At 46.8% G+C, this 14439-nt stretch overlaps 1 protein-coding gene across 28 annotated transcripts in view; it reads left to right on the top strand.

Moving 5' to 3' along the window:
* Lrrfip1 (LRR binding FLII interacting protein 1) overlaps positions 1-14439 on the top strand; it is a 133369-nt gene that overhangs the window by 109371 nt on the left and 9559 nt on the right. For 14 of the 28 annotated variants that reach the window (XM_041649468.1, XM_041649465.1, XM_041649464.1 and 11 more), the window contains 5 exons: positions 1567-1659; positions 3078-3170; positions 4832-4924; positions 6417-6558; positions 8587-11534. In XM_041649468.1, the coding sequence (XP_041505402.1) occupies positions 1567-1659; positions 3078-3170; positions 4832-4924; positions 6417-6558; positions 8587-10265 (2100 nt within the window). In that variant the 3' untranslated portion in view covers positions 10266-11534. Of the gene's footprint in view, positions 1-1566; positions 1660-3077; positions 3171-4831; positions 4925-6416; positions 6559-8586; positions 11535-14439 lie in introns of those variants that run through there. The other 14 variants (XM_041649481.1, XM_041649480.1, XM_041649472.1 and 11 more) reach the window with 3 other exon arrangements.

Below are 14439 nucleotides of genomic sequence, written 5' to 3'. Positions count from 1 at the left end.
GGTCTCCTAGAGCTGGAGTTACAGGCAGTTGTGAGCCGCCTGACATGGGTGCTAGAAATTGAACTGAGGTCATCTACAAGATGCACCTAACTGCCGAGCCATCTTTCCAACCCGCGTTTATATATTTTTTAAACAGTGATTCTCCACTTATTCAGAAAGCCCAGAGTCCGAGAATGAGAATATTGTGTCTTTGTTGTACTTGATGGCAATGCCTATGATCCCAGCATGTAGGAGGCTGAGGCAAGAGGAGTCCAAGATTGACTTGGGCTACTTAGCAAGACTCTGCCGCCAAACCAAACAGTCTCACGGGTAGGGGAGATAACTCACTCTAAAGCGCTTGCTGCACAGCGTTCAGACATGAGTTCAGTCCTTAGCATCTGGGGTGGCGTGTGCTCGTGATCCCAGTGCTGGGGAGGCAGAGACAGCTGGATCTGCGGTGCATCCTGGGTAGCCTCTGACCTTGAAAAACCCTTTCTCAAAAACCCAGGCCAGGTCTGTAAAGATAGCCAAGTGCTTAGGAGTACATACTGTCTTGTCAGGGGGCCATGTTTGGTCCCCAGCACTCATGTCAAGTGGCTCTCCAGCACCTATAACACTAGCTCCTGGGGATCTGATGGCCATGGCCTCCGTGGGCATCTGCACACGTGCACAGACTCACACACATATACGTAAAATAATAAAGTCAACCTTAAAAAGAAAAGGCAAAAACCCAAGGGCCACAGCTCCTGGGGAGTGACCCCCAAGGTAGACTTCTGGCTTTCACATACCTATACACATAGGTGGGCGCACACACGCATACATATATACTCACACACACACACACACACACACACACACACATATATATGTATATATATACATATATATATATATAAATCTCAGACATCTGTGCCCTTCTCTGAGTAATTTGAAATGTGATTATGCATAGTTTCAATGTGCAAACTAGAGAATTTTGCTAGAGTGTTGCTATTATGCCTGAAAATAGAACAATCAAAAAAAAGCCTGTGTATTAAAGAACAGACACACTTAAATAATGCACAGCTAGATGCTTCCAGATTTTCATGCTAAAATACATTTCCTGCCTTTTATTTTATGTCAGCTTCATAGGGTATTAATTGCAAACATCAAAGATTTGAGGAAATCTACTTATTTGGAAAAGGCACAGTTACTCCATTTCAGAAATCACACCTTCAGAGCTCAGAGAAAGGCAGTCACACATGTACTTCAGGACCCGCTGGGACTCAGGACACAGAAGCGGTTTTATTCTTGTTGTATTCCCAGCCTGCAGCACAGACCCCTAGAGAGAGACCCTAAGATGCATCTTAATAGAGAGGAGTTGGGAAATAACTTCTCAGCTTTGCACAATTCGAGGGTTGTTTTTAGGGGGAACTGTCTGATCGTCCTCAATGGACAGCAGAGGAATGAGCTTCTGTTGTGTACCTTGGAAACAGCGATGATGTAGTAGAGGGTCGTTTGTCCTGAGGGACATGTGGCCCATGAGAACATGAGCCCTGTGACAGAAACGCCACCAAACTGCAGCCTCAGTCTTGCGTTCCTCACTCACAGGAGTTTGAGAGGGAGAAGCATGCCCACAGCATCCTGCAGTTCCAGTTTGCCGAAGTCAAAGAAGCTCTGAGGCAAAGGGAAGAAATGCTTGAGGTGGGTAACACCTTTCTTCTTCCTTTTCTGTTGCTTCCTTGCTCTTCTAGTCCACATTGCTGTGATAAAATGCCACAGACTTGGTGGCCTTGACAGCACGTGTGTATTTCCTCACAGTTCTGGAGACTGAAGTCCAAGTCAAGGTCGGGCACAGAGGGTCACCTTCAGTGTTGTGACCTTAAGAGCAGAGAGTGTACACTTTCAATACGGACACCCATCCTGTCCACCTGGGATGCACCCTCATTTAACCCTCATACCTCTGAAGATCTTATCCAAACACTTGTCACCTTGGAGGCCCGGAAGTCAGCTCATAGCAATCCTTAAAGCTACAGCTTCGATTAAGATCCAGCGTTCAGACTACTTTTCCATCCCTTGAGGAGACGGCTCCTCTCGTGGGTGAAGATTCTCATTCTGGGGCTCTTGTGTGTATTTTGGGAGGCGTGATAAAATGCTGCCTGCCTCTGAAAAGTCTGCGTCTTAAGTCCCTAGAAGTTATAAATGTGGGGAAAAAAAGAGATTTCGAAGGTGAAACTAACGACCTTGAAATGGAAGGTTGTCATCGATCATCTGTGTGGCTCTGAGGGAATCACAAGGTACCCACGGGAGGGAGGCACATCACACGCTGAGGTAGGAGCCGTGTTGACAGCAGCCAAGGTTAGCGTTGGTGAAGAGAGAACACAGAGCAATAATGTGGGCAGGTTTAATGTGGGCAGAGTGGTTATCAACCTGTGAGTCACAACCATCAAAAAAATAACTCTGATGATCTTAGGAACCCCCAACCATAACTTAACTTCCATTGTTATTTCATAACTGAGATTTCGATTCTGAGCAGTGTGTCGCTTCCTAAGGCCATCAGAAATATGTTTTTTCCAATGGATCATGACCCACAGGTTGAGGACCAATCTTCTAGGAGCCCTCCTCAGAAGGTTCTTTCACAGCGGTCTCAGAACTAGGAGAGTATAATTATATGAGTTCATAAACGCTGTGCTCATTTGGTACCATGGTTTGTGCCACGGAGCATTCTGATCAACAGTGGGACACGCATATGACAACGGTCCCATAGATTACATTACTTGGTGATATTGCAGCCATCAAAACTATCCGTATTTTATGATGTTTGCAAAATGATGAGCTCACCTGCCCTCAGCCTGCTGTCCTAAGGTTAAGCAAAGCGTGGCTGTATGGGGTTGGGTTTTCATTCTTTAACTTAGTCGGGACTGTAAGTGATGGCTTTGAGGTAACCTATCAGCCAGTCTGGTTTTCTTCTTGGAGCTGAGAGTAGAACATGGAAAAAAAAAATCCTAGCATGCTGCTGAATCCGGGGATGGCGAGACCTCCTTGCCCTGGTCATCTAGCCCTGATTTCTTTTCTCTGCTCAACCCTTTGTCTATTTCCTTTCTGTCTCTTCCTCTCCTCAGGAAATCCGACAGCTGCAGCAGAAACAGGCGGGTTTTATCAGGGAGATCTCTGATCTTCAGGAAACGATAGAATGGAAAGACAAAAAGATAGGGGTAGGAGTCTCAAGCCTTTGCAAAACTGTCCCCTGGTGGGGGTGGGGGCTGCTCAGCAAACGTAATTCCTGCAGAAGCCTTGGTTTGGAAGAATGTTTGCATGGATGTGCATGCGACGCTCAGGTGACACAGCATGGATAGCATGGTGACTTCTCCAGCGTACCCGGGTGGATGGAACCATCTCTGGGTAGTTGGAACTATCTCCCTCTTCCTGCTGTGCCAGAGGGGCCTAGGTACAATGGGACCATGCAGGGAGAAAGGTTCTGGGCAGATCAAACCCCAGAGTCCCCTTGGGGTTTTATGACGCGGTGGGGGGGCAGCATGCCATACTCCACGGGTTCCCATTTTGAGACCTCCACAGGGAGGCCTCATCAGACCCCTCTCCCTCCTCAGCAGAGAGGGGGAGATAGCCCATCTCCATTTAGGAGGGGTAGATAGGAAGAGTGGGCCCCACCAAGTCACTGCTGACTCATAGCAGCAGCCCGTGATACCTAAAAAACTTATGTGACTGGGCCCTAAGACAGGTCTAGAGGTGATCTGCCTCATCACAGAAATGTGCACAATATGAGGCCTTACCATTCTCCTTCGGCACATTGACGAACCTTGGCTAAGAGACCATGTACTCATGCGCCGCGCATGCATGCTCTCCCAGAACATTTTTTTGAACAACAGATGCTCATAACCGGTGTCTAAAAATAGCCTAGGGAGATGGTTGCTAGTAAAGTGTGAGCAAAAGGACCTGAATTTAGTCACCAGACCAGACGTGGTGACACACATTTGTGGCCCTAGCGCTGGAGAGGTGGAGATTAGGGACATTCCTAAGGCTCGCTGCCCAGCCAGCCTAGCCTAATCAGGGGACTCCAGGCCAGTGAAAGACTCGGTTTCTAAATTTAAAAGAAAGAAAGAAAAAAGAAAGAAAGAAAGAAAGAGAGAATGGCAATTGAGGAATGATACCCGATATTGTCCTCTGAATTATACACCGAAACACACACAGGGAGACAGACACGCACACATGCGAACAGGAACTTAAACATGGAAATGTCTAAAATTATAACGTGGGGATCTTTAGCAGCGTTTCTTGTTCTGCGTTCATCTCTCGTTTAAAGGACTGTGTGACACCTGTTCACTCTCCAGCACCATGTTGTAAGATAAAGACAGACCTAATGCCAGGCAGTGGTAACGCACCCCTTTAACCCCAGCACCATAGAGGCAAGTTCCAGGCCATCCCAGGCCACACAGCGAGACCCTATCTCAAAAAAAAAAAAAAAAAAACCACCACCCGCCCCAAACAAAGAAAAGAAAGCTGAGGTAGTGGTGGGATCTCCTGGTGTCTCAGTGGTAGACCCCTTACCTCCATATGTGAGACCCCTGGTTCAGTCCCAAGTACTGCAATGAGAAAACAAAAGACAGAAATGGATGGCATAAAGTAGCCTTCCTCCACAGCATCCCTTACTCTGAAATGCTAGTGTGTGAACAGTAGCGCTGGTTTAGGCTGGCATAAACCCAACAGCATCCTTTCTCACTAGTACCCTGGATGGAAGTGCCTCCTTGTCCTTACTTCTTGCTTATCCTGCTATCTGTGCTAATCTCACCCTCTTTCTGTATCTCCCTCTCCCTCTCCCTCTCCCCTGTCTCTCCTCTCGGCTCTGCTGTGCACCCAGGCATTAGAAAGACAGAAAGAGTTCTTTGATTCCATACGGAGTGAACGCGATGAACTTAGAGAAGAAACAGTCAAGCTGAAGGAGGAGTTAAAGGTATGAAGCCAAAGTTCAGTTTGAGAAAAGTACCAAGGTTGCTGGGCAGTGCTGGCCACACCTTTAATCCCAGCACTCTGGAGTTAGAGGTAGGCGAATCTCTATGAGTTCAAGGCCAGCCTGGTCTATAGATCTAGTTCCAGGGCAGCCAGGGCTACACAGAGAGATCCTGCTTTGGGGAAAGGAAGGAAGGACGAACCAAGGTGACAACTTCAAGCTCTGTGGGTCTGTGACCGTGGGTGCTGTCTGCTTTTGTCACTGTGTTCGAGCCTTCAATGAACTATCCCCACGAAGCAGGTGATACCAGTGCCCATCCGGCCCAAGTGCTTACAAGCAAACCAGATCTGGAAAGTAGCTCAGATTTCTAGCTCTGAGTTTGGCATTATCTAAGGATTTCTTACCCTCATTAGAATGTATGTGCCTCTTGTCCAAGAACTTCATTAGCTGAACAGTGTCTGGGATATATGGCGGGATCACACTAACCCACCAGGTCACAGGAAGGACGAGTTTCACTTTTTGTAAGGGCCATGCCAAGGGGAAACCAGCAGGCAGCTCTGGGGGTGGGGGGGGGTTCACAGACTGCTACAGCAGTAGTGTTGAGTGTGGCCATGACCACATCCTGATTTGCCCCCAGGCACACAAGGTCGTCTTCCAAGCTCCCCAATCAAAGTCAGAGTAAGGAAGTATCTGAATACAGGCTTAGAGCTAAAACCTAAATGATGCTCCTGGTCCAGGCTGTGTGCCGCAGCTGGGAGTCTCCAAAGAGCCTGGAAAAAAAAAGCACTGGGGACCAAGTAGATAGCAAGGAGGTACTCTGCAACTGAGGCAGGCAGCTGGTTTAGGGGGTTGGCCATGTCCTCGGCACAGATAGTCTCTTTGAAGACATGAAGCATCGTGACCTCCTGCAAATGCCATCTCTGCCAAGGGCACTCAGTCCTTCCACACCACCTGTGTTTCCTTTCTTCACGCTATTCTCCTATTTTTACGACTGTAGTCAAAGTTAATAGTGAAAAGTTTGCTTTCTTGATGCTCCACTGTGGGGCAGGCCACAGGCCAATTTCCTAATTAGAAGAAAGCCTTTTTTAAAGTAGCTTGTCATCAGAAAATAGAGCGTGTATATTGCTGAGGTTCTCAACCTGTGTCTTGTGACCCCCACAGGGGTCACATATCAGATGTCCACACTCTGATTCATAACAGTGGCAACGTTACAATTGTGAAGTAGCAACGAAATAATTTTATGGTTGGGGTCACCACAACATGAGGAACTATTTTGAAGGGCCGCAGCATTAGGAAGGTTGAGAATCACTGGCATTTTGGAACATATGAGGAAGAAGGAAGCCATTGTAGATCTGCCTCGGTTGATAGACTGTGGGTGTACCTAGACACTTCTCCATCACTATAGAGTTAGCATCTACTACATCATCTTATAATGAAGAAAATATAGTTTAACCTGGTCTCACCAAGTATTATGATGAACCTGTTTTGCTCCCAGAAACATGGAATAATCCTAAATTCAGAAATCACCACCAACGGAGAGACTTCAGACTCACTGAATGATGTTGGGTACCAAGGCCCTATGAAGATGCCAAAAGAAGAGCTGAATGCCCTCAAGTCAGCCGGGGAGGGGACGCTAGGTAAGAGCTCTTCTTTGGATCCTTCCATTGTGTGGTCAGCATCAATTCACCTTTGTGCACTGTGAGAATCAAACGATTGCCACCGATTGTTAACAGTCACGCGGCATGCCATTCATTCTGTCACTTCCTAGTGGCGTCCTGGCCAAACCATGTGATCACCCACGGTGCTGTGTAGCATGCGTTCTGTCTAGCGCTTTTCCACCAATGGCTCAAGGACACGTTTCTGTTCTGCTTCTCGAGGCTGAGTAGAAAGAGACAGGCTGAAAGTCAAGGAATCGTGTTGAGAGTTTGATCTGGCTTCTCTCTCTGGATGTGGTCCAATGACGACTGTCAACTTCATCCTGTGATGGAGTTGTTCAGGGGTCAGAAGAGTGGAGGCTGTGAAGTGGGTTAGCTGGCCATGGTTTCCTGCCAGCCTGGCACACTTGGACACCCACCGCGCAAGCGTTTGGAGAGGGTATGAGGTGCCTGAGTGGAACAGACGACACCTGGGGAGGGCAGCCCTGATGGTGGTGTTCCCACCCCGAAAAATGGAAGGCATTCTTGGTACTGGGAGTGGGCCTGGCTGGAAGTGGGGCGTGCTCCCAGGAGTTGGGATCCACACCTTACTCAGAGGGGGCTTCCTCTGTATGCCGCTGTGTTAGCCTCTATAAGAATATGCAGCTGGAAAATTTCATGGATATGGGAATATTTTCTATAACAGAAAGATTTACAAATTAATGAGTCTTAAATTCTGACTTGGGGTAAATCCAGTTGCTAGGTTTTTACAAGGTGGGAGTCTGTGACTGTGACATTTATGCCCACGCAGAATCCTGTAGGCCCTGGCTTCTCGGAGCTTCCCAGGAGCTTCCCTACCCTTCGTGATGGCCAAAGCCATGTGCTCTCATCAATGTGGGAGCTGCTGAAACATGAGGATTCCATAGTTCCCACTGTGCCTCCAGGGCGGCCCCACTGGGGACGGGTCCTCTTGTCTCCATGCACATAGGACACATCCTGGCAATCATGTGACATGGCAGAGAGAAGAAGAAACTCCATTTTTGTCAGTGGCCCCAAAGGGTTTTGGATGCAGTATCTATCTAATCAGTGAGACATCATGGGTTTATTTTAAATTCACCTATGTCTGACGTTTCTTTAATATAAAGTGCACATCACTAGACATATGCAATAATAGAAAATCTTTAAGGGTGAAGTTAAGTTGCCTCTAAATAAAAGCCAGATATTTCCCAGCATTTTCCTGGAGTTCTTAGATTGACAAGCTTTCACTTCCAATAATATCCAATAGACTGGGGATTAATTGACTGATTAATAAGGTTTTTGATGGATGGGTTAAACGTTCACAGTGATCTTCAGCTTTGCCTTTCGTTGGGGTTCTTTACTACTCCCCTGGGGATGGATGGAAGGTCCGATGTGTCTCAGAGGAGAGCATTTTCCAGAGGAGACAATGCCGGAGAGTGGGGTGTAGGTTGATTTCCACCTTGTAAGGTTTACTCAAGAAGCGTCTTCCTTGAGACCAACCTTCCATCCAGTCTCTAAAAGTGGATGTTATTTGAGGAAACATGAGGGCTACTGTTAGGGCTGTGAGAGCCATGGGACTTGAGTGGCCGAGAGTATGAGTGTTTTGATGTGTGTCTAGAGGTAGGAGTTAGGAGTACAGGAGGAGGACCTGGCTGGCATCCACGCTGAAAACCTTTGTGTGGCTGCCTGCCTGACCCACAGCTCTTTTTGTCAGTTAAATCATAATCCCACTTTTGAAAGTCAGTTCCTACCAGATGGTAGCAACCACTCTCAGCTTGGAGGTGGTGCCAGTGGCCCTTTGCTTCTCAAAAACAAGCTAATGCAATTGCTGCTTTGGCACACAGGCCTGATAAAGGCTTGTTGACAGTGATTCTCTCTCTCTCTCTCTCTCTCTCTCTCTCTCTCTCTCTCTGAGAAAACTGGGTGGTAATTGGAACATGTGTTTGCATTTTAATATATATTAAGTGCCCATCACATCACGGGGTCCCTTCAATTCTCTCAATGGTCTTTTAGGAAAAGCCAAAGAAGTGGAGGTGAAAAAGGAAATTGTGGAAAATGTGGGGAAAGGAGGAGCCTTACAGAATACTGAGCAAGAACAGCCCAGACCCAACCCAGAAAAGGATTGTGTGGACAAAGGGGTGTCACATCCCCGTGAGAAGGCTGAGGACCAGAGACCCGCTGAAGACAGTGCTCTGTCCCCACGACCACTACCAGGGGCCAGTTGTGAGCAGCAGGTTCAGAGCCAAGCTCAAGAGAACACTTCTCTCCTCATATCCCCAGAGCAGATTGAGTCACATGAGGTCACAGACAAGCCAGATGGTAGGACCAGAAACTGCTTGGAACAGTCCAACTGCCTAGGAGGTCTAGACAGTGAAGAGTCAGGGCCCATTGCCTTGGGTACCAGAGCTCAAAGTGAAAACTCTATAGGTGATCAGGATGAAGAGAATCAAGAGGATCTGAAAACAGACTTGCAGAAAGTTAGTTTCGAACCATGTCCACACAAAGCTGACAAGGTGAGCTGTACGAACTCAAGGGACACAGGTGACAATCACATGGAGAATGCGGTAGAGGCAGGTGGAGCTGCAGTTGGGGAACAAGCCAATGCCGCAGCCTCTGGTCCTTTGGAGCACAGCCAAGACACAGCGGATCATGATAGAAGCTATATGAATGACGGGGCTGACTCGGAGAGAGAACTCACCCAAGAAGTAGCTGAGCCTGAGGAGGCCCTCATTCAGAGCCCAGAGGCAAGTGGGGAAAACCCTGTAACAAGGGCTGGAGACACAGAAGTAAGGGATGAGAAGCCCTTCCAGGCAGAAGTCCAGGCCACCCCTGGGACTCCCACAGTGCAGAGCGGCCATCAGGATGCAACAGACCCAGGTAGCACAGATGCCAAGCTTGCGCCCCTTAATGCAAAAGAACCCAACAAAGCAAAGAGTGAGCAGCAGGTGGAGGCCTTGGATTCACCGCAGAAAAAGTCGAAGAACAAGAAGAAGAAAAACAAGAAGAAGAAATCTCCAGCCCAAGCAGAACCCCGCAAAGACGCCAGCCAAGAGTTAAACTGTCAGGACACAGAAGCGGGAGACCTGGAGGAAGAACAGACCCAGTTTCCTGACAAAACGCAGGCAGCAGAAACCCAGAGTGAAAAGACAGAAAGCCCAGAACAAAAAATCACAGCGGGAAGCAGTGAACTTTTTGATTGCCCAGAAGATCCGAAAACTGAGTTTAACAGAAAACAGAACCAAGAGGAAGAAGATGGCGTAAAAACCCAGGCAGGGAAGGCAGCAGCGGCAGCCGGAGACATGTTGACATCTGAGGTGGATGTGGTGAACGAGGCAGATGCAGCGCAGTTGTCAGGCACCAGCGCTGAGGGTGAGGAAATTGGAGAACACGTTACAGATGGTCCCACAGATGTCTTAGATCAGAACGGTCCCCGGTGCGAAGAAGGGGACATCTCCCTGATGGAAAGGAAAGAGTCCCTAAAGGATGCTAACGATGCTTCTCAGAGAGCAAGTGAAGAGGGGCAGGAACTGTCCCAACATCCAGGCCAGACGGTTGAGAAGGCCGAAGATGGCTGCAGTGTAGACAACAGTGACCTGTCAGGGGAGCTGGGCGGCTTCAATTCGGAAAGTGGAGTGCAGGCAAGAGGGGAAGTTGAGAAAAGCAAGAATAAGGAGGATTGCACCATGTCCTGAGGAGACAGGGAGGAGGCAGGCGGGGGAGACCGAGTTTCAGAAAGGGCCAAGGACTCAACACACTAAGCCCAACCTCCGGAACTTCAACTCCACTGTGGAGGTTCACAAATGTTCCAGTCTCTGTGGATGGACCACGTGTCAATCAGTCACCAAATATCAACTACTTTAAGTTATAGACTGTTACTTGTAGATTTGTATTCAACCCTTGATCACCCAGACACCAACCGTTGTTTCCAGTTTCAGTTCCGGCTGAGAACAATCCATTAACGTCAGGCCACACCATGTCCCTGTCATGTCTGCATTCCAGCCTTAAGGCCAAGACTTCGCCATTTGCTCTAGGCTGAGACAAAATGTGGAGGTGCTTGACCAACTGTGTCAGCGTCTAGTTGAAGTGACCAAGCAGCATTCTTAGCTTTCCGCGTTGTGAGACATGAACAGTTACACTGATGTCTTATTAAAATAGAGGTATTCTCGTATTTGATCTTAATATGTATATCATAACCTGTATGGTATATATTTAAAGGGGTTAGATGAATAAAGTATAATACAGGTCACTGGGTGGGAGGAGCTGCACCTCAGGGTAGAGATCAATCACTGTCGGGGTTCAAACAGGTATCAGGAAACACAGGGAGACCACGTGCCTTTACCTCACGGAAGTGCTGTATTTTGCACCAAAGCTCATGGATCTTATTGCTGATGGTACCCCGGTTAATTTTATCAGAGATCTTTATTTCGCTTCACACGGGTGATGTGCTAATTTCATTTTATATGAATATTTTATTTTTTTCCTTTCTGTTAACAAGTTGAAATTAACATTCCCACATCAGTTATCATCTTCTTAATTTTAATAGTGATTTTCTATCTGAATGTTTACTTATGATTAAAGGAAATTACAAAAAGTTGTCTGTTCTTATGCAAAGGACTCATTAGATTATAATCCAATATTTTTGTGTTTGGTATAAATATTTTTATTTGTTGTTTCTCAATATTTTCTTATTGGAAAGTTATTATTTTACCTGCCTGAAGAAATATGTATTTTCTATATAAAGAAGCAATTAAAAAATGATCATAAAGCTGAATTTAAAAGTAATGCTAGATATAAAATCACAAGGGCATGTACTGTATGATTGCTGTTGACATGTTATGGAATCGTGTCAATTCGTACTACTGTTACACGGCAAAGTGGAACGCAAAAGGACCAAAACCTCAGTAAGATCTGAGACAAACTGAAGTGTCATATGATTAAAATAAAAACATTTTATAATTTTACAAGCCTGTAGTTCTGGTCTTTGAGCCCCTTGACCTCTGTCCCTGGTAGCTGTTTGCACAGTGCTTGGAGGAAGTCACTTCTGGCTTAGAAAGACCAGTTCTCAGTGTCTTCATAGTTGACAAGGGTACCCCATGTTGAGGCTGCCCTGGCACTGGTGTGGAAGCCCAGGGAAGCTGAGAGGGCAGCCCCAGAGTCCACCTGCTGTACTCTGTGTGTACATCCATGTGCCCTCCCTCCAATAATTAAGGAAAGCCCCCATTTGCCCTGCTAAAACATGGCGGTGCATAGGGTTGTTGGTGGAAGAGGGTAAAAGTGGTGAGAAAACATTGATTGTGTGCGCACGTGTCCTGAGAAACGGGACAGGTGAGCTGCTGCATGCTCTCATCCTGTACCATGAAGGTAAAACAGGAGTCAGGCTGCAGGCTGTACCCAGGGCTCAGCAGAGCCAGAAGGCTTGGGTCAAGCATCCCGTACTTCAGTTCAAATGTCTGCACTCACTCAGACCCTGAAACTCTACTTCTAGGAGATAGAAGGCTTGAGGGTCTTGATTTCTTCTAGTTGGTCCCTGTCTAGAAGGCCACACTGCATGGCAAGTAGTTGGTCCCTGCCTAGGAGGTGTCACGGTACGGCTTGCCACACAGTCTCTATTCCAAGGGGCAAATGGTAAAATGTATTCCCAGTGACCCGACTCTGAAAGACAAGAGGGGTGTTTCCAATACTGGGGCGGCGTGGTAGTCATACTTAGAACACTGTTTTCTGGGGAGAAGAGGCATTTTACCCACCCCCTTAGCCACCTCCACTGCCCCCTTAACACACTTCTTGCCCCTTGACACATTTCTTGGCTATAACGGCCGATGGCTGAAAGAGGTTCATCCCCTGCCCTGGCAACCCCCTTGGATGCTATAACCAGAGGGAGACACGGTTGAACAGCCATCTTTTAGCCTCAGGGAAGGTGGAAGCTGGCATGGTTAGGTTCAGTCAGAGCTGGTATCAGGAGGGGGCTTAAGGGAAGGGGCAGCCAGTGCATTTCCTGCCTGCTCCCAACATTTAAGGGGGCGGGCACATTTGAGCATACGGAAAGGAGACAACTCTCCTGGGCAGCAGGGAGGGGTGTAATGGCTGAAAGTACCCCCGACACAGTGCAAAGTTCACGCTGCAGGCATTTATCATGAACAAACCTCCAGACCTGGGAAGGCCTCCTCTTGCCGACTGAAGATGTGAGTCCCATCTTCTGGAGTTAATGCAGTTAACTGGCCTTGTGTGACCCTAGGATGGAGTTGCTAAGGTACCCAGACCTCAAGATAACAAAGAAACCAGGAACTTGGAGAATTCCAGCACTTGTTTGGCTACCTCAGAAATTTTCTAGAAGTCACTAGCTCTTTGTTTCCCGTTTTCTGAGTCTCAAAGCTATAGGGCAGAAAATTTGCAAAAAAAAAAAAAAACAGATTTTAAAAAGTCCTTCAATGATACAAAGATAATTTTACTAACAAGCCAACCAATTTAAAATGAATACAAAAGAAAGATCAAGTTCAGAATAGTGTGAGTTCTTTTGTTCTGATACCTCGTTTCTGGATATTACAATCGCTATCATTAGTGAGTAGTTTGTGCCTATTTCGGCATCGAGTGTTCCAGATTGGTGACCCTGCTGTAACCGAGTCAACAGAGGGGAATTCAACACAGGGCAGGCAGTGTTCCACAGCAAGCTAGACAGGTCTACACCAAATACTTTTCCTTTTTATCTTTTCTTTAATCGTCTCAGTTTTATACTCCAGACTGACTTTGAACTCACTGTGTAGCTCAGGCTGACCTTGAATTCAGCGACCCTCCTGCCTTAGCTTTCCAGAGCTGGCATTACAGGCGTGTACCCCCACTGCCTGACTCCTGCTTTCCCTTTTTCTTGACTCTTTACCTTCGGTTTTCCTCTCCAATTCTTCTTTCTGTTCTCTGAGTGTCCCTTTCTCATATTCTCCTCCATAAAACTGAAGTTTGGGCCACCAGCATTGTTTCCCACAGCCTCTGTTGTTACATTTTACCATTTCTTTTTTTTTACTGCTTTCCTAAGGTATTTGAAGTCAAGAGTAAAAAAAAAAAAAATAATGTTGGGTAATTGATAGGTGAGCTGTAAAATTGTTTTATGATATAATCCATGCTCGTCACGACTATAGTTTTTGGGTTTTTTTTAATGAGGCTAAAATACATAAGGGAAGATTGCTTTACCATTGGGTAGATTTTGGAAAAGAAAGAATAAAACACCTAACAGAAGCCACTGGGCTGTAAGTTAAAGTAGAACACCACAGGGTCAGAAAACTGCATTAATTCTTGACATTTTGGGTGTAAACCTAGCCTTTAACAGGTGAGCCATCTCTCGGAAAACTGTGTTATTATTATTGAGATTTTCTGTCAGCTTTTATTTTGCTATATTGTACCTCTCCAGGTAACATCTTAAGAGTGTTTTGGAAGATGATTAGCAAATGCCGATCACTTGGATTAGGGTGTGCCGGAATGATAGCAGAACAAAGATGATTTTTCTGTGCGTGGGTTTACAGAGGTGGCTCATCAAAGGGAACTAGTCACTGTTCGGAGAATTCTGAAGGAGGCAGTGTGAGAATGGGAGCATGCTGGAATGTGAGGTCTAGGCCAGGCTTTAAGGGTTCCACTGAGAGGTTTATGTCTGGATCTGAAGAGCCCATGGAAAGCAGTAGTCAGAGACACCCCAGGTTGCATTGTGAGCCCATAGGAGTCACCTAACCATCACACTGGGCCTCCCCTGCATCTGAAGAAGGAAAATACAAGCCCACTGGGGACTCTGGGCTTTGACCAGCTTCTAGCAGATAAACTGTTGGATCAGCACCTGCATCCAGCATCTCTACCAGTATCCAGAATCCTGATGTTTGCCTTTAAATG

The sequence above is a fragment of the Microtus oregoni genome, unplaced genomic scaffold (genome assembly GCF_018167655.1).
Source record: "Microtus oregoni isolate MIOR12 unplaced genomic scaffold, Mior012 000004F_ref0000308, whole genome shotgun sequence".
NCBI classification, from domain to species: domain Eukaryota; kingdom Metazoa; phylum Chordata; class Mammalia; order Rodentia; family Cricetidae; genus Microtus; species Microtus oregoni.
Note: the sequence above shows the minus strand (reverse complement) of the source record. Positions and strands in the feature narration are given on the sequence as shown.